General features: G+C 41.7%; 1 protein-coding gene across 1 annotated transcript in view; it reads left to right on the forward strand.

Moving 5' to 3' along the window:
- Positions 1–27500, forward strand: part of ntrk2a (neurotrophic tyrosine kinase, receptor, type 2a) — a gene marked incomplete at its 5' end in the record, with an annotated part of 127391 nt that overhangs the window by 97204 nt on the left and 2687 nt on the right. Inside the window, 4 exon segments of the mRNA XM_080433554.1 lie at positions 7795–7925; positions 12745–12917; positions 13503–13658; positions 14055–14145. Of these exon segments, the coding sequence (XP_080289680.1) occupies positions 7795–7925; positions 12745–12917; positions 13503–13658; positions 14055–14145 (551 nt within the window).

Genomic DNA, 27500 nt, shown 5'->3' on the forward strand with positions numbered 1-27500 from the left:
GCGACTCCATGTGCATCAGAGGAGACATGTGGTTGTCTGCAAACTGCTGGCAGTGACAGGGCCTGTAAACAATGGGGGGCGGGGGAGATTGGCAGAACGACCACATTGGGGAGAAAATGAAACAAACTAACACAAACAAATATACAATTGATCAAAATAAAACATTTCAATATTCCAGATTTTATTCAACCGTGTATGTTCGGTGACTTTTTGGGATCGCCCCGCTCTTCCATGCACATGTATAAAGGAGAGGCGGCCATAGCTGAATGGTTAGTGAGCCCGCCTGGGAAGCCACAGGACCCGGGTTTGATTCCAGACGTCAGCAATGTGTCGAACTGAGCAACACACTACCCCCTCCACGCTTCTCTATGGGCAGCACTCAGCTGGGTGAAGGTGAAAACGGAAGTTCCCCTGCGGGATGAAAAAGTATACTGAGAGGGCCGGGAGCAGGGTTGCCAGATCTGCTTATTATAATTTCCCCGCAATATTTTATTTGAAAATAGCCGATCTACAAGCTCACAACGCGTCGCATCGCGACGCGTTGTGAGCTTGTAGATCTGCTATTTTCAAATAGCTGATGTATATGTTAAAGTGTTCATGTGGCCCATAGTCGCTTCTTTTGGGCTGGTTTTCCTAGACCTGGTTGCTTGTTTCTCTCACAGAATCGGGCAACACTGGCCGGGAGGCGTGACTTCTTCCAGCTAAGCTATGGCCGCTCTGTAGAATGCCAGGTGTGAGCAGCATGCAAAGACGACCCCTCCCATGTGTACTACAAAGCAGAGCAGCAGCAACTGTGACATCAGACAATGACATCAGACACTGACATTGATCAAATCAGACAAGCATAAAAAGGAGGAGCTGGAGTGGAGGTGGGTTTAGCAGGAGCTTGCGGGTGGCCGGGTGTGTATTCTGCGGCAGGAGTGGGCAAGATGAAGCAATTATAAAGATCGCTCCATAACATGAATGACCAATGACAGACTGACAGCTGAGCGTCAGCTGATGGGGAAGGACTTGGCAGGAATTGGCTGATCAGCTAATGGAGATGAGGCACGGCTTGACTGGTTTCCTGCCAGAACCAACGCTATGCTCTATTTGTCACGCGTCTCTTTAGCACGTTGTTAAAACTGCAGTACAAGAAGATTCTTAGGTTGTGTTTGCCCACCGGAGATGTGTTTAAAAAGTGCTGACCTTTATTTAGCTTGTCAAGTTGAGACATTAGCATTATTATATATTAACCACGTTGTGAGCTTGATCGGCTAATTTCGGCAAAGCGATTTAGTGTAGGGCGGAAAAGGTTAATGAAGAATAGGATTTTAATTGTTAACTCGTTGACTGCCAGAGTTAAAATATTGTCTATGCTGCCATTGCCAGCGATCACACTAACCTGTGAAAAATCATAGAATATTATTCTTCACAACGATCAACCCGCCGATCGCTTTAAAAGACGTAGGGGGGTCTTGCAGACTCGGACATTGTGCCGCCGCGATGGTCCATTCCATAGTTGTGGGCAGTTGAATGAGGGGTGGTTTCGCCCCAAAACAACAGAAAGCAGAGGAAAAGGCTTTCTTTTTTTTTTTTACACAGAAGTGAACGTGCTGTTTTTTTGCGATCATGTGGTTTTGCTGCTTCTGTGCCTCTGAGGGACTCAGATGGTGATCGTGGGTTGGCAAACAGCGCCATCTAGTGGAAGAACACTGAAAACACCAAAAGACGTCAAACCCGTCAATGGCAGTCTGGGCCTTTGGGAAAACCCACCTCAAACACGTCAATGGCAGTGAATGAGTTAAGTTTCTCCATAATGTTTGTTTGACGAATACACTGGTTGGTTGACGGGGCTCTGAAGTGACATTGATGAGCGTTCAGTGCTTAACTTTTAAATTATTAGGTGCCAGAGCCCATGAGCCAGAATTTGTATTATTATTAGTTTTTTTCTACAGGTCACCGAAAGCGCCAAGGAGGGGAAAACGTTTAATTAATAGAAAAACTATTGTACGTGCATTTGAGGTGATGGAGCACCTTCTAGAGGTAACGGAGCGTAGGAGGCAGGTCCCGGAGCTGAGCTCCGGCATTAATTAAGCCCTTTGAGTGTTAGTCGGTTCAGTTGGTTGGTGTGAGATGCTAAGAAGAGGTGAATTAAGTCCCTGTTTCAGGTCATGAGTGCTGAAAGCACTACCTTTCCATAGGAAACTAGAAAGGGGTGCTCAGTGGAGCACAAATCTATCATGCTTTTAAGTAGTGTAGTTTATGTTAGGTAGTGTTTTTTATAGGGACCAGGGTATCTGTGTATTGTGTCTGTATGTTGTCTTTTAAGCACTGCACAAAGTTCCGAAGGGATAATAAAGAAGTTTGAAGTTTGAAATCTCACCCCTACCTCCCTCCATTGTTGTGTCTGTTTGGTCGATATGATGACATTGTTTTGGTGGTCTATGTGTGTGTGAAAAGGCCCAGGGCAATGGGAGGGCTAGGATAAAGGATACTGATCATTACTGAGAAATTGTGAAAAATGTGTACATAAAAGAAAAAACACAAATGTATTACACTGGCCTAAAGGATGCTAAAGATCCACTGAAAATGATACTAAACACATTGTAGAACTGATGCAACCTTTAAAGAGCCTACCACACAACGTAAAGACATGATGGAATGTGTTAAGAAATGACACAGCCTATGTTGAAGATGTATTAAGATGACACAGCACATGTTATTATTAACACATCATTAACACTCTGTGACATTTTGTCAATACAAATCCTTATGTGTGCGCCGCATGCTTTGGGGAAAACACATGCACAATGGGAGACAAAGAGACAAAGAGCGAGTATGGACAGAGACAAACGGGTGATGAGTCCATTCATTTATTACATTGCTTTGCAAGCTGAAATGTGTGAAAGGTGGCCCCAAAGGGCGGAATGGATGGATGGATGGATGAGGATCAGTGTTGCCAAATCTTGCTAGAGAAACAAGCAACTAGGTCTATGAAAAGAAGACCAAAATAAGCGACTATAGGCCACATGAGCATCTGCAATTTATCAGCTACTGTATTTGAGAATAGCCAATCTACGAGCTTGTAGATCTTGTAGACAAAAACGTTTTTGAAAAAACAAATCTTGTATCTTGTGTCTCTAGCACAAAATATTTTCAGATGGGGGGTCCCACAAATTCATATTAATTTGGGGGTCCTTGAAATGAAAATGTTTGAGCAACAACAACATTAGGAAGCAAGCCTTTGGAAACAAACCCTCCAAAAACCGCAACCCGCAACTAACAATAAAAGCGACTTTACAGAAAAACAAGCCCAAAGTCGCTTATAATAAGCAGACATGGCAACACCGATGAGGAGAAAATATGGAAAGGGGAAACGGCAGGAGAACGAGGGGCGGAGAGATGGTTGATGGGGAATATAATTTCAGTAGACATTAATTATTCTTTGAGTGTGGTGATTAACAGGTGTGAGCAGCGGTCATGAAGGATGGGTGGGATGCCTGATAGGAGGGTGGGACGACAGTGATTCATTAAGCGATGGAAGGGAGCTTTATGGTGTCTGGACATTAATAATTGGATGCTGATGATTAAGGAGTGATAGCTGTACTGGAGGCTATCGCAGGGAGGAATGGACAGGATGGAAAATAGGATTTTTTTAATGAGATATTTACACATGTAGAGGTGAAAGTTAAATGGCTGGTGGTGAAAGTTAAATGGCTGGTGGTGATGGGAAATAGTAAATGTGTGTGTGTGTGTGTGTGTGTGTGTGTGTGTGTGTGTGTGTGTGTGTGTGTGTGTCTGTGTGTGTGTGTGTGTGTGTGCGTGTGCGTGCGTGTGTGCGTGTGTGTGTGTGTGTGTGTGTGTATATATACAGAGCCGTCTGGGAGAAATGGGGGCCCTGTGCGAAGTCGCGCGCGCGCTCCCTCCTCGCGCGGATATTTACGAGTTTTTGGTGGTTATTTGAGGTTATTTCTTTTTATAACTCTTAATAAATGCGATTCTGTTCACTTAAAAAAAAAAAAAAAAAAGAAAAAAAGTTTAGTTTTTTTGCGGGGCTCCCCCAAGTGCGGGGCCCTATATATATATATTTATATATATATATATATATATATATATATATATATAGAGAGAGAGAGAGAGAGAGAGAGAGAGAGAGAGAGAGCAATTATTATACTGCTCTCAATAGTATCACCAAAATGGGCAGGGGGATCGGATCGTTTCGGGGGATTCTGTTTTCCTGTCGTCAGCAGAGCAGTGACATCTCAGCCAACTTGTCAGATCTCTGTGCTCTGAGATGGCCCATGTAGCTGCATGAACACACCAAGGCTGATATCTGTCCGATCCATCAATACTGTGATTGTTTTCACGTGGCTGAATCCGCTTTCACACTCTGCCTGTCAGTCTGGACTGGATTTTAGTGCAATTTACTAACCTATTCAATCCGGGAACACATTTTGAAAATGTGTGCAAATCTTTGAATATATATTTTATAAAGAAAACATTTGTAACTCAAATCTTTTCCTTTTTTCAAAAATAGCAGATCTACAAGCTCTCGGTGCCGTGCTATGAGCTTGTATATCTGCTATTTTTGAATAGCCAAATAATTCCAAAATGACACGAATGCTTTTCCCCGGTCTTAATGGGTTAAAGGCCTGGCAATTTGACAGGTATTGCAGGACATTTTACACCTAACATGAATAAAACTGGTTATCTATCTATCAGTCTAAGCTTTGTCAGGTGCTATAAGGCAAAAAATATATCGTGCAAATAAAGTTTGATGAAGCGTTAAAAAGTAAGTCCATCTGCTCTTTGAGTGTGCGGTCCCTTCCTGTCTACCTGGGATTATGTAGTGTAAGATGGTAAGAGGAAGAGATGGAGAGAGTCTGGGTGAAATGAGGATGGGAAATGAGGGACAGGCAGCTTTAGCTAGAAGGAAAGGGGAATGATGTCTGGTAGACGGAGAATAATGTGTCCTGACATTCATTTTGAAAGTTGTTGATTAAAAGTTGCCCTGTGCGCTGGAATTATGAGTGAATCAGGAATATATGAATCTGAAATGAGTTCCGATGGATTAAAAGCTGGGGGACAAATGGGCTGACATTCAAAAACAGCAGGACTTCCCATCTTTTTTACTCGTTTTTGAAAATAGTGCATGTGTAGAAAGAAAGGACTTAAAAGTGTATTAACCACTTGAACCCTAGCGTCCCCTTTCTGGGGGCGAGCATTTGGCAAAGATAGCAGATCTACAAGCTCACAGTGCATGTCACAATGACGCGACACATCATGCTTGTAGCTTGTAGATCAGCTGTTTTTGGCGAAGATATTTAGAGGATGTAGAGCAGAAACAGGAGGGTCCCTATAGTGCGCCCTGGGGGACTCCGGTCAACTAAGCAGTGGTTCTCAACCTTTTCAGGCTGTGACCCCACAAAATAATCATATTTGAACTGGACTTTTGAACTTTGAATTGTGAAAATAGCAGTGTTGTGTGTTCTACAAACACACAACGCCTCGCGTTGCCAGGCGTTCTGAGCTTGTAGATCGGCTATTTTCACAATTGTTTTCCTTTTTCTTATATCATTTGACAATTTGCCCAATGTTTGACCAGTTTGTATAGTATAGGTTGTTGATTACTTTTGATACAGTAATGGTCTTTTTCTTTTCTTTTCTTTTTATTCTTTTTTTAGGTATTAAAAAGGTGTGTACGTGTAAGAAAAAAAAAAAACTCATGTGTTTCTTTGCCTTTTTTAAGTAGCATAGTGTTCTCCAAAAAAATGTTTTTCTTATGTGAGACAAGTGTTTACAGTGACATCCTGATAATTATCCATACAAGACCAGCTTTGCAGTGCAACCATCATGAAGAACCATACAAAAAGGAGGACATCAAAACAGCTGTTACAAACAAGTGCAAAGGAACTGCTGGTCTCCAGACATTAATTTATTGAGGTTGATTATTAAGTGGGACTGGTGCAAGGTATGACCATGGGGTATATACTCCTATTAGATGACCACAGCAGGGAATGGTGTGGTGAGATAATGAGTTGTTTAAAACGGTCAGCAGTTGACTTGTGGGATCTGAATTCATGGTGTGTAGTATTAACAGAGGGAATTGTGGGTGTAGAGAGATCGTTGACCTAATGTTGTTTTGGAAAGCAAGATGTTGTCTGTGTCTTCAGGGACGAACATGAACACACATGCACACACATGTGTACGGGAACGTATATTATGTAACCACACACAGTCACACACATATCACACACTTATACAAATGTGTGTGTGCTCATGCTGGACACACACACGTTTATAGTATAGTAGCTTCCCTCCACCACACTCTTATACATAAGTACTTGGTTCTGTCTTTTACTCCCTGTCTGTTTGTTTCTCTCTCTCTCTCTCTCTCTCTCTCTCTCTCTCTCTCTCTCTCTCTCTCTCTCTCTCTCTCTCTCTCTCTATCTCTCTCTCTCCCTTTCCATTTCTCTGTCTCTTTTGTCCCTGTCTCTCTGTCTGTGGAATATTGGGTTATGGTGTTTCTCAGTAGGTTATGGTGTAGATCGATGCAGCTTCTGAGAGTCTAGCTGGGCTCTAATGTGATATTGTGAGTGGAGAGCTTTCCTTCAAATGCATCTCTTAATCACATCACAGATAAATCTCAGCTGTTGGAGTCCTGGTGTGGACACAGACTGTGTGTGTGTGTGTGTGTGTGTGTGTGTGTGTGTGTGTGTGTGTGTGTGTGTGTGTGTGTGTGTGTGTGTGTGTGTGTGTGTGTGTGTGTGTGTGTGTGTGTGTGTGTGTGTGTGTGTGTGCGTGTGTGTGCGTGTGTGGATGTTGTGTGTGGCAGGTTCTGTGTGTAGAGTACTTTATGTTTGTTTGTGTACAGTATACTATGGCGTTGGATGGATTTGTGTTCAAGTGAGTGTACAGCATTATGTTTTTGTGTGCAGACGATAGATGAAAATTTATTCATGCTACTGCGCAGGAAGAGGTCTGTCTTATAACCACTTAAACCCTAAGCTTGTAGATCGTCTATTTTCGTATCGATGTGTGTTCACATATTTTTGCTGAATGTTTGCCTAGTATGACGTGCCCAGATTCATGTGGTGAAGTGAACACGAGGCCAGGGCATCATACTCCTTCACAGCCTCTGGTAAAAGAGGAGTTTTTGGCTACGTTGTAATATGGGAGCCACTTTGCTGCCTGCGCTATTTAGAACCTAAGAATTGGCTGAAAATGTGTGGCAGTAAGCTGCTGCTGCCAGTGGCCTCCGTATACCCTCCCTACACCCCTGCCCCTCCCCACTGTGAGATGCCAAGCATTCGGAAAATTAACGGGCATAGAATCACAAGAAGTTACTTAGCAACTGACGCTGAGTTGGTTTGTTGACGACTTTAGGCTTTGTGTGTGTGTGTGTGTGTGTGTGTGTGTGTGTGTGTGTGTGTGTGTGTGTGTGTGTGTGTGTGTGTGTGTGTGTGTGTGTGTGTGTGTGTGTGTGTGTGTGTGTGTGTGTGTGTGCGTGCGTGTGCGTGTGCTGTTCGTGTGCGTGTGAGTGCGTATGTGTTTGTGAGAGAGTATCCTGAGTTGTGCCAAGAAGAAGAGCAGGGTGAGACCGGCGATGCTACTGTAGAAAGTCACCATGGAATACACTCTGAGTTCAAATAAAACACTGAACATCGTCCTGCAAATGGAGCATACCAAAGGATTATGCTGGATTAATACAATTAAGTAGAAATGGTAGATACATTTAAAAAATATATATTGACATGATTTAAAATGTGATGACAACTGAATTCCATCTCCATCTCTGTCTTTAACCCTCAGTTGTCCAGCACATCAAGAGGCATAACATAGTGCTGAAAAGGGAGCTGGGAGAAGGGGCGTTTGGCAAGGTGTTCCTGGCAGAGTGTTACAACCTCTCCCCTGACCAAGACAAGATACTGGTGGCTGTCAAGGTAAACTAATTAGCATTAAATATTTATTTTTAAATATTTTCATTGTGAATAATTCTAGTTAATAATTATTCATAATCATTTTAATTGACTTATTTTTATTTACTATGGTCATACATTTGATTTAGGTTTATTAACTATACTGTATATTGCTGTTTAATGACAATAACCTGCACAGTAAAATCCTGAGTGTTTTAATTTAACCCAGAGAGTGTACAAATGTAATGGGTCCATTTGGTTCCATTTGTACACCCTCTGAGTTACAATCAGATTTTATTGTGTACTTCTCAAGGGCTTTTCAGCAGTAAACAAAAGGAATGTACAGAAATTCTATAATGAACACACAGTATGTGTCATGGTCCCCCAAGTCATGACATTTACTAGATGTAAATTGAGGAATTAATTGAATGACATTTAAACTAATTGCAATGTTGATATTTCCATATGGCAGCAACAGTTTAAAAGTGCATAATCTACAGTACACAGTATGTTGATATTACGTTCAAAATGTGCTGGTACATTAGTTTATTGGGCACCCACAGATTTTACATTCTGTATCCGATCATTAAGCAAATTCCTTCAAAGCAGTGACAATTCTATTATATTATGTTGCAAAAAGTGATAGAATACAACGTATTCTTCCCTGAAGAAAACATACAGTAGATTCAACATCAAGCCGGTCCAATATTAGGTATCTACATTCCAATTGTTGTTGGCATTATATTAAATGCTGGAGTTTAAATTATTACCTGTCTTGGAAAAGGAGTACTTTCTGGTTCCCATGGGAGGGGTTAATTGCTTTTTATCATTTCACCCAGTAGATGGCTGCTCAGATGCGCGCACAGGGGAAATTGTTCGGGGTTAATTGTCTACATGTAGTCTTGGCGAGCCAAAGGTCGAAGAGGCGACCATCCCATTCCCAGGTGGCCTCTCTACCCACTCAGCTATGGCCGCCCTGCAGCCCTTGCTGACAAGATATATGAGATATATTTGAAACATTCTGCAAATTACATTACATCCTTTCATATAGGGGTCTGTATAGCGTGTTGAATACACTTATTGTAAGTCGCTTTGGATAAAAGCGTCTGCTAAATGACTGTAATGTAATGTAATGTAATGTTCACTACGGTGGGCCGAGGTACACTGGTGTGCCGTGGGCCGTGGCACAAGTCCAGGTACACATTATATTGCACTATACTTACCTATAATTTACTATTATCAGTACTTTGTGTGCACTCATTTCCCAATACAGAGGCAAATTCTATACCCTAAAATATATATATTTTAACTGCCTTTCAACCTGGCATCCCTGTTTTAGGCATCATAGGTGAAAATCTTCAATTTAAATATTTTAGCTTTTTCTATCTGCTCTCAACCAAACACCCTTTTGTTAAAGAGTTTCTGGGTTAGCAAAACACTCAATGACACTCAAACCGCCGACTTCCGGGGTCAAATTGAATGGTTTCCCATGGAGTAGGATGTCAGTCCTATCCATCCATCCGTTCATGCTTCCACCTTGAATGCTCTCTGCCAGTCTGCGGTGAAACTAGACCTTATTGGTGGAGAACTTCTCATTAACTATACATGACTCCCCACCCCACCCCACCCCAACCGCACCCCAACCTCCATGCCTCTATACTTCCTTACTTTAGTTCATACTGTAGCGCTTGGATGGTACCTGAATCCCAAGCAATTTGAGAGCTTGGATTTTAAAAGGCCATAAAAATTGACAAATTATGCGAACGAAAGAAATGCAAATCTCTACGAAGCAGCTTTGATGGCGAGATGAGAATCATTTATTTATTCACTTTTTTACTTATTTTTTTTCAGATTTTCATTTTTATTTTGTTTTTACATTAGTATGGGTTTAGAAGGAGAAAGGAAATTGTTTTCGTCTCACAGCCGCTGTAGTGATAATGGCATCAGATTTCTATTACCATTATAAGTAATAGGAGTGTATATGACCACGGCCAGCAGGTACAGCAAAGAGTTCATTGAACTCTTTAATGTACAAATGCCTATAAATGTTACCTTTGTACCCTCTCAGATTTAAATTAACATTTGACTCCTCTTTGACTCCCTTTCTCCGGATCCTTCACGTTGGCCCTCATTCTGCACCTCCATTCCTTTGTCTCTTTTCGACTACAAGAACTAAGTGAACCGTTTTTCACGGGTTCTGGATTTGTTTCCATACGCTACGGCTCACTTTCACATAAGGTTCTCAGAACCTAGTTTGGACCCAGCTCAGGATGTAGTACTAAATCTGAGTTCTGGGAACTCAGAACTTATAGTTTCAAAATGTTTCAAAACACAGAACTTCACGGGTTCTGGAACATTTCAGCTTATGGAAGGTTCTGGGTGACCCTTCGTGGTTGATAAGAGCCATTTGACTGCCGTCCTCCTCGGCATCCTTCACGTTGGCCCTCATACTGCAAACAGTATCCGGCGTCGTTGCACTTTCCGCTCTCCCTCAGGTGTCTGTACTTACTTAAGAGTGTAAGTGTTCACACTTTGCACCTCTGCGCCCACGCTTACGTGCTTCCTCGCACACACACAGAACATTACAGAAACATGTGGTCCCATGTACTGTACGGTAGACCACATTACAGTAACCTAACAGGCACTAATCGAACCTAATGGTGCTGTTGTTACTGGCTACTATCAATCAGCCGGCAGTCGGCCATAATACAGTAGTGAGGTTTATGGTCATATTATACACAGGGGTGACATCGATCACACACACACGCACACACACACAACACACACACACACACGCATACACACACACACACGCATGCACACACACGCACACGCACACGAACACACACACACACACACACACACACACACACACACAGACACACACACACACACACACACACACACACACACACACACACACACACACACAGTCACTGCGCATACCATCCATCATACACACGTGGCATTTCCAATAATGTTCCGGCAGTGGACCTTAACACATGCATATGTGTCAGTACATTCACACGCTACGGGTTGTTGATTGCCTTTTATTTCTCCGGGGATTTGAAAGTGCGTAGAAGGGATGACTAAGAGCACAATATTGTGGCTTTGCGCCTGGGATTTAATGTGACATTGAGTTCAGTGAGTCAGAACACAATGGTGGATCATGGATCAACAAGGAGTTCTCTGCAACTTACCGTAATAGTCCCCGACTTAATGTTGCTCATTAATCTGAATGTATTGCTCAACACACGGATTAAAACTGGTTAAACTGATAATTAGTGATTTCTTTGCACAATAGCTGACTCTATGAATGAACTTTTTGTTTTGTTGTTGCTCTTTTTTGCGTACCTGCAATAGTCAGATATCATTTACATAGAAGCTCACAACGTGGCTTGGCGCCATGTTGTGAGCTTGTACATCTGCTATTTTTTTTTAACTCTTAAAAGTTTTATCTTTTTGGGGGGGAAATGTATGGAATTTCTTTGATTTCTGTATTTATTTATAACATTATATTTTTCATTTATGATTTTTTTAAATTAAATGAAAAATGTTATATTATTGTATAATATTTACAACTTTTGAAAATCTTTTTAAAGAATATATGTTATTTTTTATGCAAGGATATTTTCTTGTGAGCCATAAAATGGGTCCGTGACCCACAATTGGGTCCCGACGCAGTGTTTGGGAAACAGTGCTCTAGAAGGCTGACATTTTGCAGCAGTGGAATAAACAAAAAAAATACATTTTCCGTCAAATTTATCAGCCGTTCATCCTCGTCCCATTTTGCGTCCAGACATAGCTTAAGTAACCAGGATCGAATGTCATATCTATAGGACATACCACTTGTATTTCAAATTTGAGATTAGCGTGTAAGTTTACATACTGCATGTATTCTGTAAGAATCCCACATAAACATCATCATGTGGCATCATATTACATCCTGTAATGTACATGACCAAGCCTCTGTTTCGAGATACCTGATTGGCTGAATATTAGAGGGTGGAGTTACGGTATGTCTCATTTTCTGGCATCTCAGCATTCTGGTCAAAAGGTTACAGGGGCCATTTTAGTCGCTTCCTTCCCATAGCTTTCTTAGCATCTCCTCTTTGTCCTTTAGACCTATATTTGTAATAGGATCCTTACACCAGTACTGTTAGTACAGGCAGAAACACTGACACACGCACACACACACAGTCAAGGTGGAGCGCAAACGTATATCCATGTCACATACAGTCCGAGGGCAATCAATTATTCATGTAGCACGAGACAAATTTTCTATATTTTCTTTTCTGTAGATGCGAAATGAATATGGGCCCTGTATCACTTTCATTTCCTGAAACACTCTCTCTGTTCACCATAGCTGCTTGTGTTATACAAGCATCATGACAGATTCCCTTATTCATGGCGAGTGAGACAAAGATTAGTTTCAAAGGGGACCAGGGAATATAACAAATGTAAACATTATTGTACATTGTAATCACTTGCATTAATATAAAATGCCCTCATTTCTTTGTGCTGCCATTGTATCGTTCCTTGCTCGGTGCCAGTAATTTCAGAATGTGCAGGGCGAGTTGCAATAACTCACTTTTACTGGAAATAAGCCACTGACAGCTTTTTCACAGTGGACATATGAGCCAAAGAAATCAGAACTGACTGACTGCTCACTGAAAATGATCAATTGTTGGTCGTGTATTTTTGTGTTTGGCTCATAATTTGTGTCCTTTTCATTATAAGTTTATTGGAATATCACTTACGTACCACCATATCTGCCACCTGTGTGTGTGTGTGTGTGTGTGTGTGTGTGTGTGTGCGTGTGTGTGTGTGTGTGTGTGTTCAGACTCTCAAAGAGGCCAGTGAGAACGCCAGGAAGGATTTCCATCGTGAGGCTGAGCTGCTGACAAACCTCCAGCACGAGCACATTGTGACGTTCTACGGTGTGTGTACGGAGAGCGACCCTCTTATCATGGTGTTCGAATACATGAAGCACGGGGACCTCAACAAGTTCCTCAGGTACGACCCTATTCCTCATCACGCCAAATAACTCAATATTCCGATAGCAATCCTTGCTATAGAGTGTTTTTTATTCATTAACGGGTCTCTCCATCTCCCCAGCTCTTTAGTAAACGGAAAATACATTTTCGGTTCGGGAATACCACATTTATTTAATCAGCGTATTTAAACGCATACAGTATACAGGATAAACAAGTGAAATTGATGGAAATAAAACAAAAAGAGCTGGCAAAATTGGAATTGGAACAATATAAAATTGAAACTGATAAGTGATCTTTGTGGGCTTCTCTCTCCTGATTGGATAAAATGGGTATAATCCGAACCTGAAAATGTTTTTTCTGTTTACTAATGAGCTGGAAAGACGGGAAGACATTGTCACTGAACAAACACTCTCTAGCGATGATTACTATCGGAATATAGAGCTTTAACTTTTTAACCCAAAAAAACCTTGACAGAACAGAACTATATCACGAGGATTTTTAAGTTACATTTCCTGTTCAAACCTATGTATTCAATTCATGCTGTATGTGCAGTCGTGCGCTGTTGCAAAGTGCACATTTAAAAACTCCTCTCTTTCCCTTGCAGGGCCCATGGTCCAGATGCGGTTCTGATGGCAGAGGGCCAGACATGCTCACGCGTGGAGCTCACACAGTCTCAGATGCTGCACATCGCCCAGCAGATAGCAGCTGGCATGGTTTACCTGGCGTCACAACACTTTGTACACCGCGACCTGGCCACCAGGTTTGTCAGTCACCACATGTTATATGCTGAATCAATCCGTGCAGCTGTTAGAAATATGATGGGCTCCGTGTCTGTATCCGTTACAAAAGCAATTTGCCTGCATTTCTGCATGTGTCCTGTATTGATACTGCAGGATTTTCCAAACAACTGCAAAAACGGAATAGCAAACATGGATGACGAATGGCAAATATGGAGAAAATGTGACTTCCATTGACCATAATCTTAGCGGCAGCCATTTTGCTCGTATGTTATATTCCAATATACCAATATGACATACAGTAAGAGCAAAATGGCCGCAGTGTGAAATGAATATGGTTAATAATGGATACATGTGTACCATCCTGTGCCGCTTGTTGCTGTTTTCTGTTGTGTACTCATGACAGCATTGTTCAACAGGAACTGTTTGGTGGGTGAAAATCTGCTGGTGAAGATTGGAGACTTCGGGATGTCCAGGGATGTCTACAGTACGGACTACTACAGGGTAGGTGTATGTGTCGATCTCTTTTATGGCCCCTCTTTTCCCTCCCTCCACCCTTCTGCATGGGCCCCCTCTCTGCATCCCTCCTGCATGAGCATGAGACTGTAAGGACTCCAGGAAAGTGTAGATAAGTACTGTAGCATGCTACTTTAGGTCAACAGATATAAAATAACTTCATTTATAGGAGTGTCTATTCTAGGACTATCTATTCTGCATGAATAAGCAGTGTTGGGAAGGTTACTTTTGAAATGTAACTAATGTTACAACTTACTGATTGCCCTCCTAAAATTGTAATAAGAACTATAATAATTTTGAGATAAGATAAGATGAGATAAGAAAGATACACCTTTATTGATCCCAGAGGGAAATTCAGGTGTCATAGCAGCAAAAGCACTGAGAATGCAACACAGTAGAGGTTCAGGTAAGAGTAATTGTCAATGCAACCTGTAATGTAATAGGATTGATTACTTTCTAAAATGTTTTAAACCATGATAAGTGTATACAGTATGATCAGATAAAAACAGCTAAAGTGCAACACATTATAACAGGTGTATTAGTTGTTCACCCATTAAGAATCTTTCTCTTGATGTTCTGCAGCACAATATAACATCAATGCAGGATGTCATGTGCTGAGGTTAAACCAATTATCAGCATGTCCACAAAAGGCATTATTGTCTATAGATATTTCAATGTAACCCTCATCACTGCTTTTGATTAGTATAATCTATTTGAGACATTTGTCTTTGTAATTGACTACAGTTACATTTATTTTGCAATTTAATTACATAACTGTTAACATTGTGTAATATGATGTGTATATTTGCTACTTCCAAACCATCTGAATAAGTATTGATTAAGATAACTATCATGCAATGGTTCTTCAATAAAACATACAGTGGTCTGCTCGATGTTCAAGTTAAATGTGGTTGTAGCCTTTAGTATGCCAAAACATCTTCACAACAAAGCAATACAAGTTGCAGGGAAAAACTTAAACACAGAAAAACACAGAAAAATAAAATGTGAAACTTCTGCTGACAATATCCGGCGTTGTTGCACTTTCCGCTCTCCCTCAGCTGTCTGTACTTAAAAGTGTAAATGTTCACACTTTGCACCTCTGCGTCCACACATATGTGCTTCCTCACACACACACACACACACACACACACACACACACACACACACACACACACACACACACACACACACACACACACACACACACACACACACACACACACACACACACACACACTCTCACACACTCACACACACACGTGGTCCCATCATGTACCATAGGTAGATCACATTACACAATGTGAAAAGGGTGGCATGTGTGTGTTCCTCGGCCTAGTGGCAATGTGTGTGCAAAGTTTCACGGCAATGATTTGAGGCATTTTGTTCAAAACGGACCATTCCTGCAAACTTTGGAAGCCAATGTTAGCCAATCAGGATCTGAAAGACTTGTTTGGTTTGATTACTATAGAGATACTGTGTATCGATTTGCGTGATGTTTGGACAAAATCTGTAGGAGTAATATAAAATAAAAAAAAGGCAATAATCGGCCTCCTGGTGGCGCTATAACAGACAACATTGAAACAATTGGGGCAGAGGTTCTGCTCTGGCATCCAGGGACAATTTTGCTGTGCCGGAGATTTGCTGTTCACAGACGGACACACGGACGGACGGACGGACGGACGGACGGACGGACGGACGGACGGACGGACGGACGGACGGACGGACGGACGGACGGACAGACAGACAGACAGACAGGGTGCAAAACATAGTCTTCGGCCTGGCGGAGACAATAAAGAAATACTGGAACTATTCATCAATTACTTTAAACCATAGCGCTAAAAACATTTAATAATACCAACTGTGAGCTTGTAGATCTATTATTTTCACTACTTTTGTCCGACCCCCAAGGGCATTCATTTTCTGAATAAAAAGTTGAAACATGGAGATACAAGGTTCCTGCTCGACAGCAACGATATAGATGGCACATCAATACATGTAGCATAATGCAAGATAGAGCGGGAACTGCTGCCATCGCTAATACTGTAAATGTTTAATACATTTACAATGGGGCCCATTAATACTATAGGAAGTGGCTTTCCATTGGTCAAGTGTCAGGGGACAGCCAGCGGGGTGTAACACAAGCTGACCCAACACTTCCGACTGAGTGTGCACACCCACACACACACATGGACAAACATAGAGTACACACATGCCACACTTAGACATCCGGCACGGAGGGTGTGTAGAAGCAGCTTTATCATGGACAGCAAAAGGGGACAAGAAGTGTGTGGGTGTTCACAGTGTGTGTGTGTGTGTGTGTGTGTGTGTGTGTGTGTGTGTGTGTGTGTGTGTGTGTGTGCGTGCGTGTGCGTGTGTGTGTGCGCGTGCGTGTGCGCGTGCGCGTGCCTGTGCCTGTGTGCACAGGCACGTGTACGTGTAGAAGACGTACATTTGTGTGTGTAGCGTGTACTTTGCGGGGGCAGGAAACAGCCTGCCAAGGTGACTATAGGGTCTAAAGGACAGCAGTGAGTAGAGTATGTTTATGTTCTCTACAGCATTCTGTCACTATAAAAAAAAGGCCAGTATTTCATAATAAATGCTGATTGATTGATAGTGACTGTCCCTGCACCTCTCTGCTGTCCAGCTGTCACACGCTGACATGACTGACCATGACAGGGAGCTAGAAAAGGCAGAAAGAGAGAGGAACACAGCAATGCCCTGAGTGTCAATTTAACCCTTATGGGTCAATTTGTACACTCTCAGAGTTTTATTAACACTCAGGATGTGGTTGTGACGGGACGCATGGAGAGAGGGAGTAGACTTTGAAGGACACAATGGAAACTATGGCCCCTCTCAGCAGTAATGATAACAATAATAGTCTATATGCCATCTGGTGGTCACTTCAATTGTACCATGCATGCATATATCGTCGCTATTGGGTGGAAACCTTGTACTTTATGTCCAAAACCTTTTTTTATCACTATTTAAAAAATGTAATAAATAGTGAAAATAGCCGATGTGACATGTTGTGAGCTTGTAGATCTGCTATTTTCCCTACTTTTGTGCAACACTCTTGCATGATGAAGTAGGACATTAATTTATGAGAAAATATGAAAGTTGAATTATGGACATTTTCTGCCCGACAGCAACGATTATACATGACATCATCACATAATAATAGCATTATATCAAAGGGGGTTTCTGCACGCTAAATCGTAGGTCAATTACAAACAAGCACCTGACAGCATCTGAAGCACTGCTACAGTACAGTAAGTGCTTTTTATACCACTGAGTTTGATCACAGTAAATAGAGAAAATGCATATTTATGTCCCAATGAATACCTTTCAATACAGGTAGATATAAGTGTAGATTTGTATGTGGGGGGGAAAGAAACGTCAAGAAGGAAAATGTGCCTTCATTATCCCAGATAAAATTGGTATACCAATTTTGAGCAATTTTGTGATATTATCACAGGTATTTGAGCCTATTGAGATGGAGATATGGTGAAATGGAATATGGTTTATGATTCATGACCATACCACCGAGCTGCATAATAAAATGTTTTTCTTATATTCAGTAGGCTACATCAGTGGTCCATCCATCCATCTTCAACCGCTTATCCGGAGTCGGGTCGCGGGGGCAACAGTTCCAGCAGAGAGCTCCAAACCTTCCTCTCCTGAGCAACATTAGCAACATCAGTGGTTCTCAACCTATTTCTGGGTCAGGGCTCACTTGAAAATCTCGAAAGCCTTCGCGGCCCACCCATCTGACTGTTAAGTGGTCAGACGGGTGGGGCCGTGTGCATTTCCAGAGCATGTTTATTTTTGATGATCAATCCACCTTGGATCAATGGAACCCACGTAGTATACTTTAAGTTCATGTTTATTGGTATCACGCTTTAATATTAAAGGACGACTGCACCAATTTTCAACCTATCTTCATATAACTGGTCCTCACTAATGCTCATTATAATATGGTAACATTTTTGTCTGCTCTCTGTCTGTGTCTCAGAGGAGGGCTGTGGACAGTTCAGAAACCTGCCTACCAGTGACATCATCGGGGAATCCAAGCTAATAGAAATTGCAGGCTTTCTATTCCTGGAAAGTTATCATGCTATAATGGAAGCTATTCCTCTCGTGATAATAAAAATATATTTTTTTAATCTTGTTTGAAAAAAAAAACCTGTCTACGATGATGTCACTGGTAGGCGGGTTTCTGAAGTGTCCACAGCCCTCCTATGAGACACAGACCAAGTAGATTTTTTTTAACCATTTTATCATGAGCATTAGTGAGGACCAATTGAAGATGAAAATGGGTGAAGTCGTCCTTTAAAGGAGAATACCGGACAAATTAAGTGTTGTCTTTGATGTCTCGTTACTCACCTATTGATGTGAAAAGTGGCGTTCTTTTTTTCCATAGATTCCCCTGTCGTCATTTTTTAAACCCCCTCCGTTGTCACACTGGATGCTTGTTTCTTTCCAGAACCTGGCAACTCGTGTTGCCAGGTTCTTGAAACAAGCAACCAGTGTTAAGTCGTTCGGCAGTAGCGCTAGCCTCTCAGGCTAGCTACTCTCATGTTTGACTATCATGAGACTCCACAATGACTAGCAGTAGAGAAAAAAACAACTTTGCATCGGTTATAATAGACGAATCTCCCTAACCCACGCGCTCCCATTATGACAACGGAGGGGGTTTAAAAAATGACGACAGGGGAATCTATGGAAAAAAGAACGCCACTTTTCACGTCAATAGGTGAGTAACGAGACATCAAAGACAACACTTAATTTGTCCGGTATTCTCCTTTAATGTTATATTATCATTAAAAAATTTAGTGTTTTGCCAGTCATTTGGGGGCCCACTTGCAATACCCTCGCGGCCACATGGGGTTGGGAACCAGTGGGCTACATGGCCGAACCCCAGAAATCGGCGTACTCAACCTGCATTTTGTGAAAATGTGACCATATAGAAGAGGTTTCTTCAGGACAGAAACGATGAGGATGAAGATGAAGGTTCTCTCCTCCGCTTGTGGGTGTCTTTTGTAATATCTTTGAATGACGACACTGTACCCACCACCCCTACCCCTCCACCCCTATCTGCCCCCCCCCAACCCTCCCTCGCATTCACCCCTTTCTCAGTAAACTAACCGCCAAGGCAGTAGCCATAGCAACGAACGGAAGGCAGCGGTGGCGGTGAGCCTCGCAGTTGAATCCAATGTTTCTCTGGAAGAAAAGTAATCAAACAACTTGTGATTAGTATGCCGAACCACTACAGGAAAGAGGGAGCGAGTGGGAGAGAGAGAGAGCGGGAGAGGAGGCAGAGTGGTGGTACTAGAGAGGGAGGGAGGCAAAGAGATGAAAGGAGAGAAAGAGCTGGAATGAGAGAGAGAGAGAGAGAGAGAGAGAGAGAGAGAGAGGGCAGAGATGGAGAGAGGCAAGAGGGAGCAGCTGGATAGAGAGAAGAAAATGGGCTACAGGCCAAAGAGGTAGCCAATTAGACAAATAAACAAAACCCCCCCAAAAAAGATAGCAATGGAGCAGCAAAAGAAAATACACATGGTGAGAAATGGAGAGGAAAGATCTGGACCGCCTGGGGAACAGTCACTGAACAAACACAGACATGTAGGGGCACCCCGAGAAATCCAATAAAGAGAGAGATGTGGGAGAGCGAGAGAGAAGAGAACAACATTTGACTGTACATGTAGGTGCACCCCACCAAATCCAATAAAGAGGGAGATGAGACGGGAGTGACGGCATCCGTCCCACCTTGAATGTCAGTGAGAGAGAGAGAGAGAGAGAGGGGGGGGGGGTAAAAAGGGTGGTGATCCAGTTATGCTCTTGCGTCAGAGAGGAGCAAAGATGAGTCATAGGGATTGGAGGGGCCCCCGTTGGTGTACTGTATGTGTGCAAGTGTGTGCGTATTTGCCTGAGGAAACGGGGCCCACCAGCATAGTGATGACATCATGCAAATCCCAGCACAATAAGCCTCCAAAAACCCTCAAAAGACAGACAGCATGCCTAAAGCCTAATACGTCATCGCACGACAAAAATAACAGATTTTCAAGCTACTGTAACAATGCGATGTGTTGATTTTGGATACACAAGCATGGATTGGAGGGGGTTGATAGGAAAAGCCAGTTTTAAAGAACGAGTAATTTGGCTTTAAATTTCTCTCTGCCCCTTTTTAATTTACTTTTTTGGGGACACAAAACTAGTTTTGTAAATGAGCAAATAAATAATAATAATAAATGAATGAATAAATGCGTGTGCGTGCGCGCGCGTGTGCGTGTGCGTGTGTGTGTGTGTGGGCGTGTGTGTGTTTATACTGTTTGTTTGTTTATTTATTTACTTACTTATTTATTTTGGAGGAGGAAAGTTTCCACTGGAAGTGAAGTGAGCTTTATTGTCCAGATGAAAACACATTGCGCAATGTGAACAGCTCTGTCTTCCAAGGATTAGCAAGGTAACAAAGCGTATGCACTTAAAACACATTCCTGGTAAGAATCCCCATTTCCATAGTAAGCCCAAGGAGGCAATTAAGGTACAGTGCATTTATGTTTCCTTAGTAACACAGAGTAGACAGAGTTAGTCAAATAAGCCCCTCCTGCACTAGTGTATTCCCCAAAATAATGCCGTTGTAACTATTCTGGTTGTCATGGCCTCTAAGAGATCATTCCAGTTAACCTGTCATTCCTTTGATTTCTTGGAACACACATGCAGCGGTCCAGATATCGACAGTATTCATATTTATATGACGGAGGAGCAAGGACAGAGAGGGAGAGACAGGCAGGCAGCCAGTGGGAGCAGGGGATATGTGGGTGCAGAGAGAGATGGTGTGAGAGAGCAAGAATGGACAGCACCAAAGCAGTAGTGGAAAGTAACTAGGTACATTTACTCAAGTACTGTACTTTTTACGCCACTACAATTACTTGCAGCTTTAGTTAACTGGAGGTTCGGGCCACTATGTGGCCCTCACATCTAGAGTTTGGACGTTGGACCGCCGATCCGACCGATATGTCTGAGTCATAGTGTCGGGGGCTTTGACCCGTTGTACCCGTCTGTGTCCCTTTTATGCCCATATACTGTATTATGGAGATCTCTGTATCTGTAAATCTTGTTCCTTTAATGCCATATATGAAGATCCCTGATGTCATCACTATATGGCCATATATTGGCATGCCTATATATATTGTATGGACATACCTGTCTGATCCGATATCCGAACAACCACATATCCGAACAACTCGACCGCGGGAACGGTGCGGTGCACCGAGTTTGAAGTCGGGTTGGTCCCACATATGCACATGACCATATATGGGCATAGCGCTCGGATCTGTGGCTCTGGACAACCGGGTCTCCATTTATGCCCATATATGGACGTATCGAGTTTGTTTATGGTTATGGCTGAGTCATAGTGACATGCTTATACTATATGGGTGTATCGGGTTTGTTTGAGGTTATGGCTGGGTCATAGTAACGTGGTTCGCCTGCCAGCCGGCCGGCCCTCCCAGTAGCCAATTTTAATATAGGATAGGATAGGATAGTTACTTTGCTGGTTTTGATTATTATTACAAAACATGCATTAACAAATCAAGCCTTATGTTATACTTCGGCTATTAGAAAATAGCCAATCTACAAGCTCACACAATGCAGAAAAGCCCCCCCCCCCCATTTTAAATAAATAAAAGAATAGGACATAATACAATTATAATAGATACAAATATAAAGTACTATAAACAAATAGAATAGAACATGCTTGTACATTAAAAGTCACATTTGAACTCTCAGAACAGAGACATACAGTACTGAGATGGATGAAAGAACAAAGAAGGAACATTATTGAAAAAGAGTACACCAAAGCTGGCAGGACCTAGGAGACTCAGACAGAGACACAAACAACGAGAGAGAGAGCGAGAGCAAGAGAGAGAAATGCTTCATTTATAAGTGCGACAGTGTCTTCTTACGCAACAGTGCCGCGTGTGGAAAATAGCAGATCTACAAGCTCTACACGTTGACACTCTGTGAGCTTGTAGGTTTATATAAATCAGGCTTGAGAGAGAGAGAGATAATACAAATGAGACATGAGCAGATGAAAGAAAGATGACGAAGAGCAGCGGAGTAGTTATGTGGAGGAGTTGTACAGACAGAGCCAGATCCCATGGTGGAAAAAAAATACTATTTTTTTTTACTTAAGTAAAAGTATCAATACTGCAATGTGGAAATATTGCTGTTACAAGTAAAAGTCCAGAATTCAAAATTTACTTGAGTAAAAGTACAAAAGTATTAGTATCAAAATGTACTTAATGTACCAAAAGTAGAAAGTACTCATTATGCAGAATGTCCCATTTCACAAGTTTTCAATTGTATAAAAATCTTTTGAAAATAGCAGATCTACAAGCTCACAATGCGTCACATCGCGATGCATTGTGAGCTTGTAGATCTCCTATTTTAAATGGCCGAAATGTATATACGGCTGAAGTGGTTAAAGGGATATTTCACTTTCAAAAAAACTTTTGGTCATTTTATCATCTACTCAGGCCTTTGTGAGCCCCCCAGACAGTTTTTAAGTTGCTCGATTCAGTATTTATATATTTGATATTCATTTTATCAGACACGCCCCCTTCCTACAAAAAAACATTGTAACTTCAAACTCCATTTTAACCATGTTAGATTCATCAAAAACACCCGTCCTTGGTTCTGGTGACTCACCCTGCCCCCCTAATACGCGAGGGGGCCGTGTTTTTTCAATTACTTTTTTCATTTTTTTTTCTTTTTTTAAATTGGAAAATTAAAAAAATAAAATACAATAAAATAAATTAATAAAATAAAGGAAAGAAATAATCGGAAAAACACGGCCCCCTCACGCATTAGGAGGGCAGGGTGAGTCACCAGAACCAAGGACGGGTGTTTTCGACGAATCTAACATGGTTAAAATGGAGTTTGAAGTTACAATGGGTTTGTATAGGAAGGGGGCGTGTCTGATCAAATGAATATCAAATATATAAATACTGAATCGAGCAACTTAAAAACTGTCTGGGGGGCTCACAAAGGCCTGAGTAGATGATAAAATGACCAAAAGTTGTTTTGAAAGTGAAATATCCCTTTAATTGTATGTTTTATAATAATAATCAAAATCTACAAAGTAACTAGTAACTCAAGTTTTCAAATATTCGTAGTGGAGTAAAAGTACAATATTTGCCTCTGAGATGTAATAGAGTAGAAGTAAAAGTACTGAAAATTGGAAATACTCCAGTAATGTACAAATACCTCAAAATTGTACTTAAGTACAGTACTTGAGTACATTTACTTAGTTACTTTCCACCGCTGGCCCAGATCTCATGGCTAGATGTCTTATCTGTCTGATCCTACACAGTTTATTACCCCACAGTTTATTGCCCACCACTCATAGATTGGTGGGCAGATTTGTGTGTGTGCGCGTGTGTGTGCGTGCGTGCGTGTGTGCGTGCGTGTGTGCACATACGCACATCGTGCGTGCATACGTTTGTTGTGTGAGCGTGAGTGTGTGTGTTTGTGTGTGTGTGTGCGTGTGCGTGTGCGTGTGCGTGTGCGTGTGCGTGTGCGTGTGCGCGTGTGTGTATATGAGTGTGTGGACGGTTGGTGATACTGTATGAGCTATAAAATATACATGAGAGATGGAGTGACGTCAATATTCATGAAAAAGATTCAGTTCAGGATTGTATCGAAAATCTTTTGTCTTCAGACACTCTTCAGTGGACAAGTGTGTGCTATCTATCTCTCTCCATGAATTAATTGCCAGCTGGTTGAGGGATTATAGAGGTTTGTACCTCCTAACCTCCTCAGCCAGCCTTACCTCCTAACTCTCCACGGTACGTTGTTGGCAGATTGTGGAAATACATTAATATAAATCACAAACACCTTGGGTTTCTGACCAATCACACACAATGTTTGCATTGGTGTCTCTGCAGGGATGTTTGGCTAGTTCGAAAATCGTGGAGGTGCAAGAACCGCCCAAACTATAACCTTGGCAAAGCAATGCGTTCATTTGTTTGCTCCACAATTACATCATTTTGTTCTTATTACATTGCTGAAGTTTGTTTCTGCAAGAAGTATGCTGCAGCCTTAAGGCTTTCACAGTAGTTACTGTCGTAATGTGCACTCCAGGTCGTACACTGGCCTAGCGGTCCAGGCACGTACCACATATAGTGTAGGCTCCAATGCGGGTTTGAATCCCGATCCAGACGATCTTTGCTGCGTGTCATTCCCCGTCTCTGCTCTCTCTCCCTGTTTCCTGTCCATCTCCTCTGTATGTTATCAATACAGGCAGAAAACCCCCCAAAAATGTCTTTAAAAAAACAGACATGTGCTGTGCACTTCAGTTACCATGGTTACACTTGATTGGCTAAAAAAAACTGAAGATAACAGCGTTTCTCTGAAATCATGATTATTATCTCATATTGATGATGCAAGTCTTGCCCAAATAAGGAGGTAAGGCAGGACGGTGATTCTGAGATTATGAATTCACAAAATGTGGAAAAACATTCACCAAACAGTAAGATGCACATGCACAGTTCTTTGACAAACATGAGCAAATGGAGTATGCAAGCCCATGAGGGGAAACATCCACTTGATGTATGCAGACCACTACAACCAACATTTTACCATTGATTTTCCCAGCAATGTAGTGGTATATTCCATTTTTTACCAAGAGTGTCATGCAAAAGTAGCAAAAATATCTGATATAGATCTGCTATAGTATTTTTGCTACTTTTGAAATTGTTTGAAAGTAAATTGTATTTATATTATATAGTGCCTTTATCCAAAGCGCTTTACAATGTGCATTACATTTGACCCATTCACACACACACATTCACACACCAACAGCAGAGGAAACCACGCAAGGCACCAACCTGCTCATTGGGGGCAGTTAGGGGTTCAGTCACTTCAGTGACACTTCGACACTAACCCAGGGTGAGCTGAGGATCGAATCGGGTTTCTTGTTTGTTTGTTTCATTAATATTTAACCAATGAAAGGTATTAATAATAATATAATAATAATAATAAAAAGCATAAATAATAATAGCACCTGTCATGACATCAAATGCAGCCAAAAGTGCTTTACATAAAAAGAACAACAAAAGAAAAATGCAAGCAAAAGAACATAAACAACATTAAACAACAAAAACATGATCAAAACAATTAAAAGGAGGCAAGATCAAATTAAAACAATACAGGAAAATAGCAAGACCAAAACAAAAATGTAATGGAATCAACTAAAAGCGAGTAAAAAAGTGGGTCTTGAGCAGTTTTTTTAAGGTATCTATCATACGTATATACATTCTACGGGTATTAAGAAAAGACCCGCCCTTAGAAACGCCCCGCCTTCCTCTGATTAGCCAGAGCTCGTACCCGATCGCTGTAACTTGGCAACGGCCTCTTCTGTGACGCACACGGAACTGCCTCTCACATGAACGGACCACCTTAAATCATTCCCAAACCCTACAATTTCAGATGGCACCGTGGTGTGCAACGTTAAGCATTGCATTAGACTTCCAATCCCAGCAGGTCTCGTGATTGAACCCCTCTCCCGGTGCTGTTTATTGATCTTATCTAAAATGCATCGCTAATTATTTATTTTTGTCGCCCCAAGCGAGGCGGACCACTCGGCCCACTTGGTGAGAACAGACTGCAGCAGCAGTTAGGCAAAAGACTGTTACAACGACGGAGGCGTGCTGTCTCCACGCTCGGCAACGTTCGGCACGGCGACTCTCTCGCCTGCGGCTCGCTCGGCGGTGCCTCTCGTTGCTCAAGTCCGCTAGAGCCGACAGAGTGCCGTTCGAGAAATGTACCGATAGGGACAGAATAGGCAGTTCCAGCGCCGAGCACTATTTTCCACCACGGAGGAAAGCCAGGCAGTGCTATCCTCCTGGAATATGACGCAGTGACAAGGGGCGAAGCACTTCCACGTGCGTCACAGAAGGGGGCATTCGGTGGGGCAATCAGATGCAGGCGGGGCATTTCTAAGGGCGGGTCTTTTCCTAACACTCATGTAGAATGTGTGCATCTATGGTCATTGCCTGTCTTATAAGTAATGGGAGCTTGTTCCAGACCGTTGGCCCACCAAATAGGATTGGTCACTCATTTGAGACTGGATGTGCTTTCAAGTCATTGTTTGCCACAAGCATTTGCATTAAACACTTACAAAGAAAAGTGTCATGTGTAGGCTACCGGCAGGTATGTCTTTCTCTTTGCCCCCCAGTAGTAGTATTACTATTCTATGTAATAATGATATCATATCTTCAAAATCAACGGCCAATAACCAAAAACACTTCTTGCCAGTAAACAATGGTTTGGATTCAGGTCAGCAGCATAACATTATACTAATCGATGATAAATCTCTTGATGGAATTTAAATTAGGTAACAACTTGTGCTACTGGATCATAATAAACTAGTTGAACTACTTGTTGAAACACACAGAAGGTATAAGCTTAAAATAGGCATATAAGCATTTTCAATCTGGCTGATTAGTGTCTAATTAGTGGATTAGTAACAGCTGTGTTAAATGAGGTGTGTCAGGTGTCCATATGTGGATAAAACATGTTCATCACCAACCCTGAATGGAACTTGAATGGCTCCCTCTCACCCAGATGATTGCACACTTCTCTTTAGAAAGCTTAATTTACTCATATTGGTACAAGGTGGTGATTACTTTATGTATTTTAAACTGAGCTAATTTCATATTAAAAACATGAACTTTGACATTGCTGCCTTTTAAATCTGGAGTTATTTCACATTGAAAATGACAAATGTACAGTACATTAGTGCCTCCAACATAAGAAAAAAAATATTTAAAAAAAATTACTCACTGCTTTCTCTATAACTGCCAAAGACGTTTATAAACGTCTTTGAGAAATTAGCTGTTGCCTGCCAAAGACGTTTAAAAACGTCCTGAAAAAAAAAAAAAAAAAAAAAAACTTTTTTCAAAAAAAAAAAATTCTAAAAAGATTCTCTAATTATTTAGTATTGACACCTTTTCGATATTCCAAACGAATAAGGAGATAACAATTTCCAAAGATTTGCTGCTCCATCCACTTCAATGTTAAAATTGAAACGGACAAACAATTCACAATGTTTTTTGGTTTGAAACTGCTGGTTTTGAGCTATTTTCAAACATCAAACAACACATGACAACAAGGTCAAATTGACCTCGTTGACATTTGTGAAACCACACCTGAATCTCATCTGTGATTAGAAATTTTCTGGGGATCAATCATACTTGAGAAAAATATTTTGTGGCTATGCGAAAAGGTACCAAAATCGGTCAAAACCCTGGCAGGCTACAGACTGTTTCTGAAAAAACTCTGACAGGGTA

This window comes from Gymnoscopelus braueri (genome assembly GCF_963280865.1).
Source record: "Gymnoscopelus braueri genome assembly, chromosome: 7".
NCBI lineage: Eukaryota > Metazoa > Chordata > Actinopteri > Myctophiformes > Myctophidae > Gymnoscopelus > Gymnoscopelus braueri.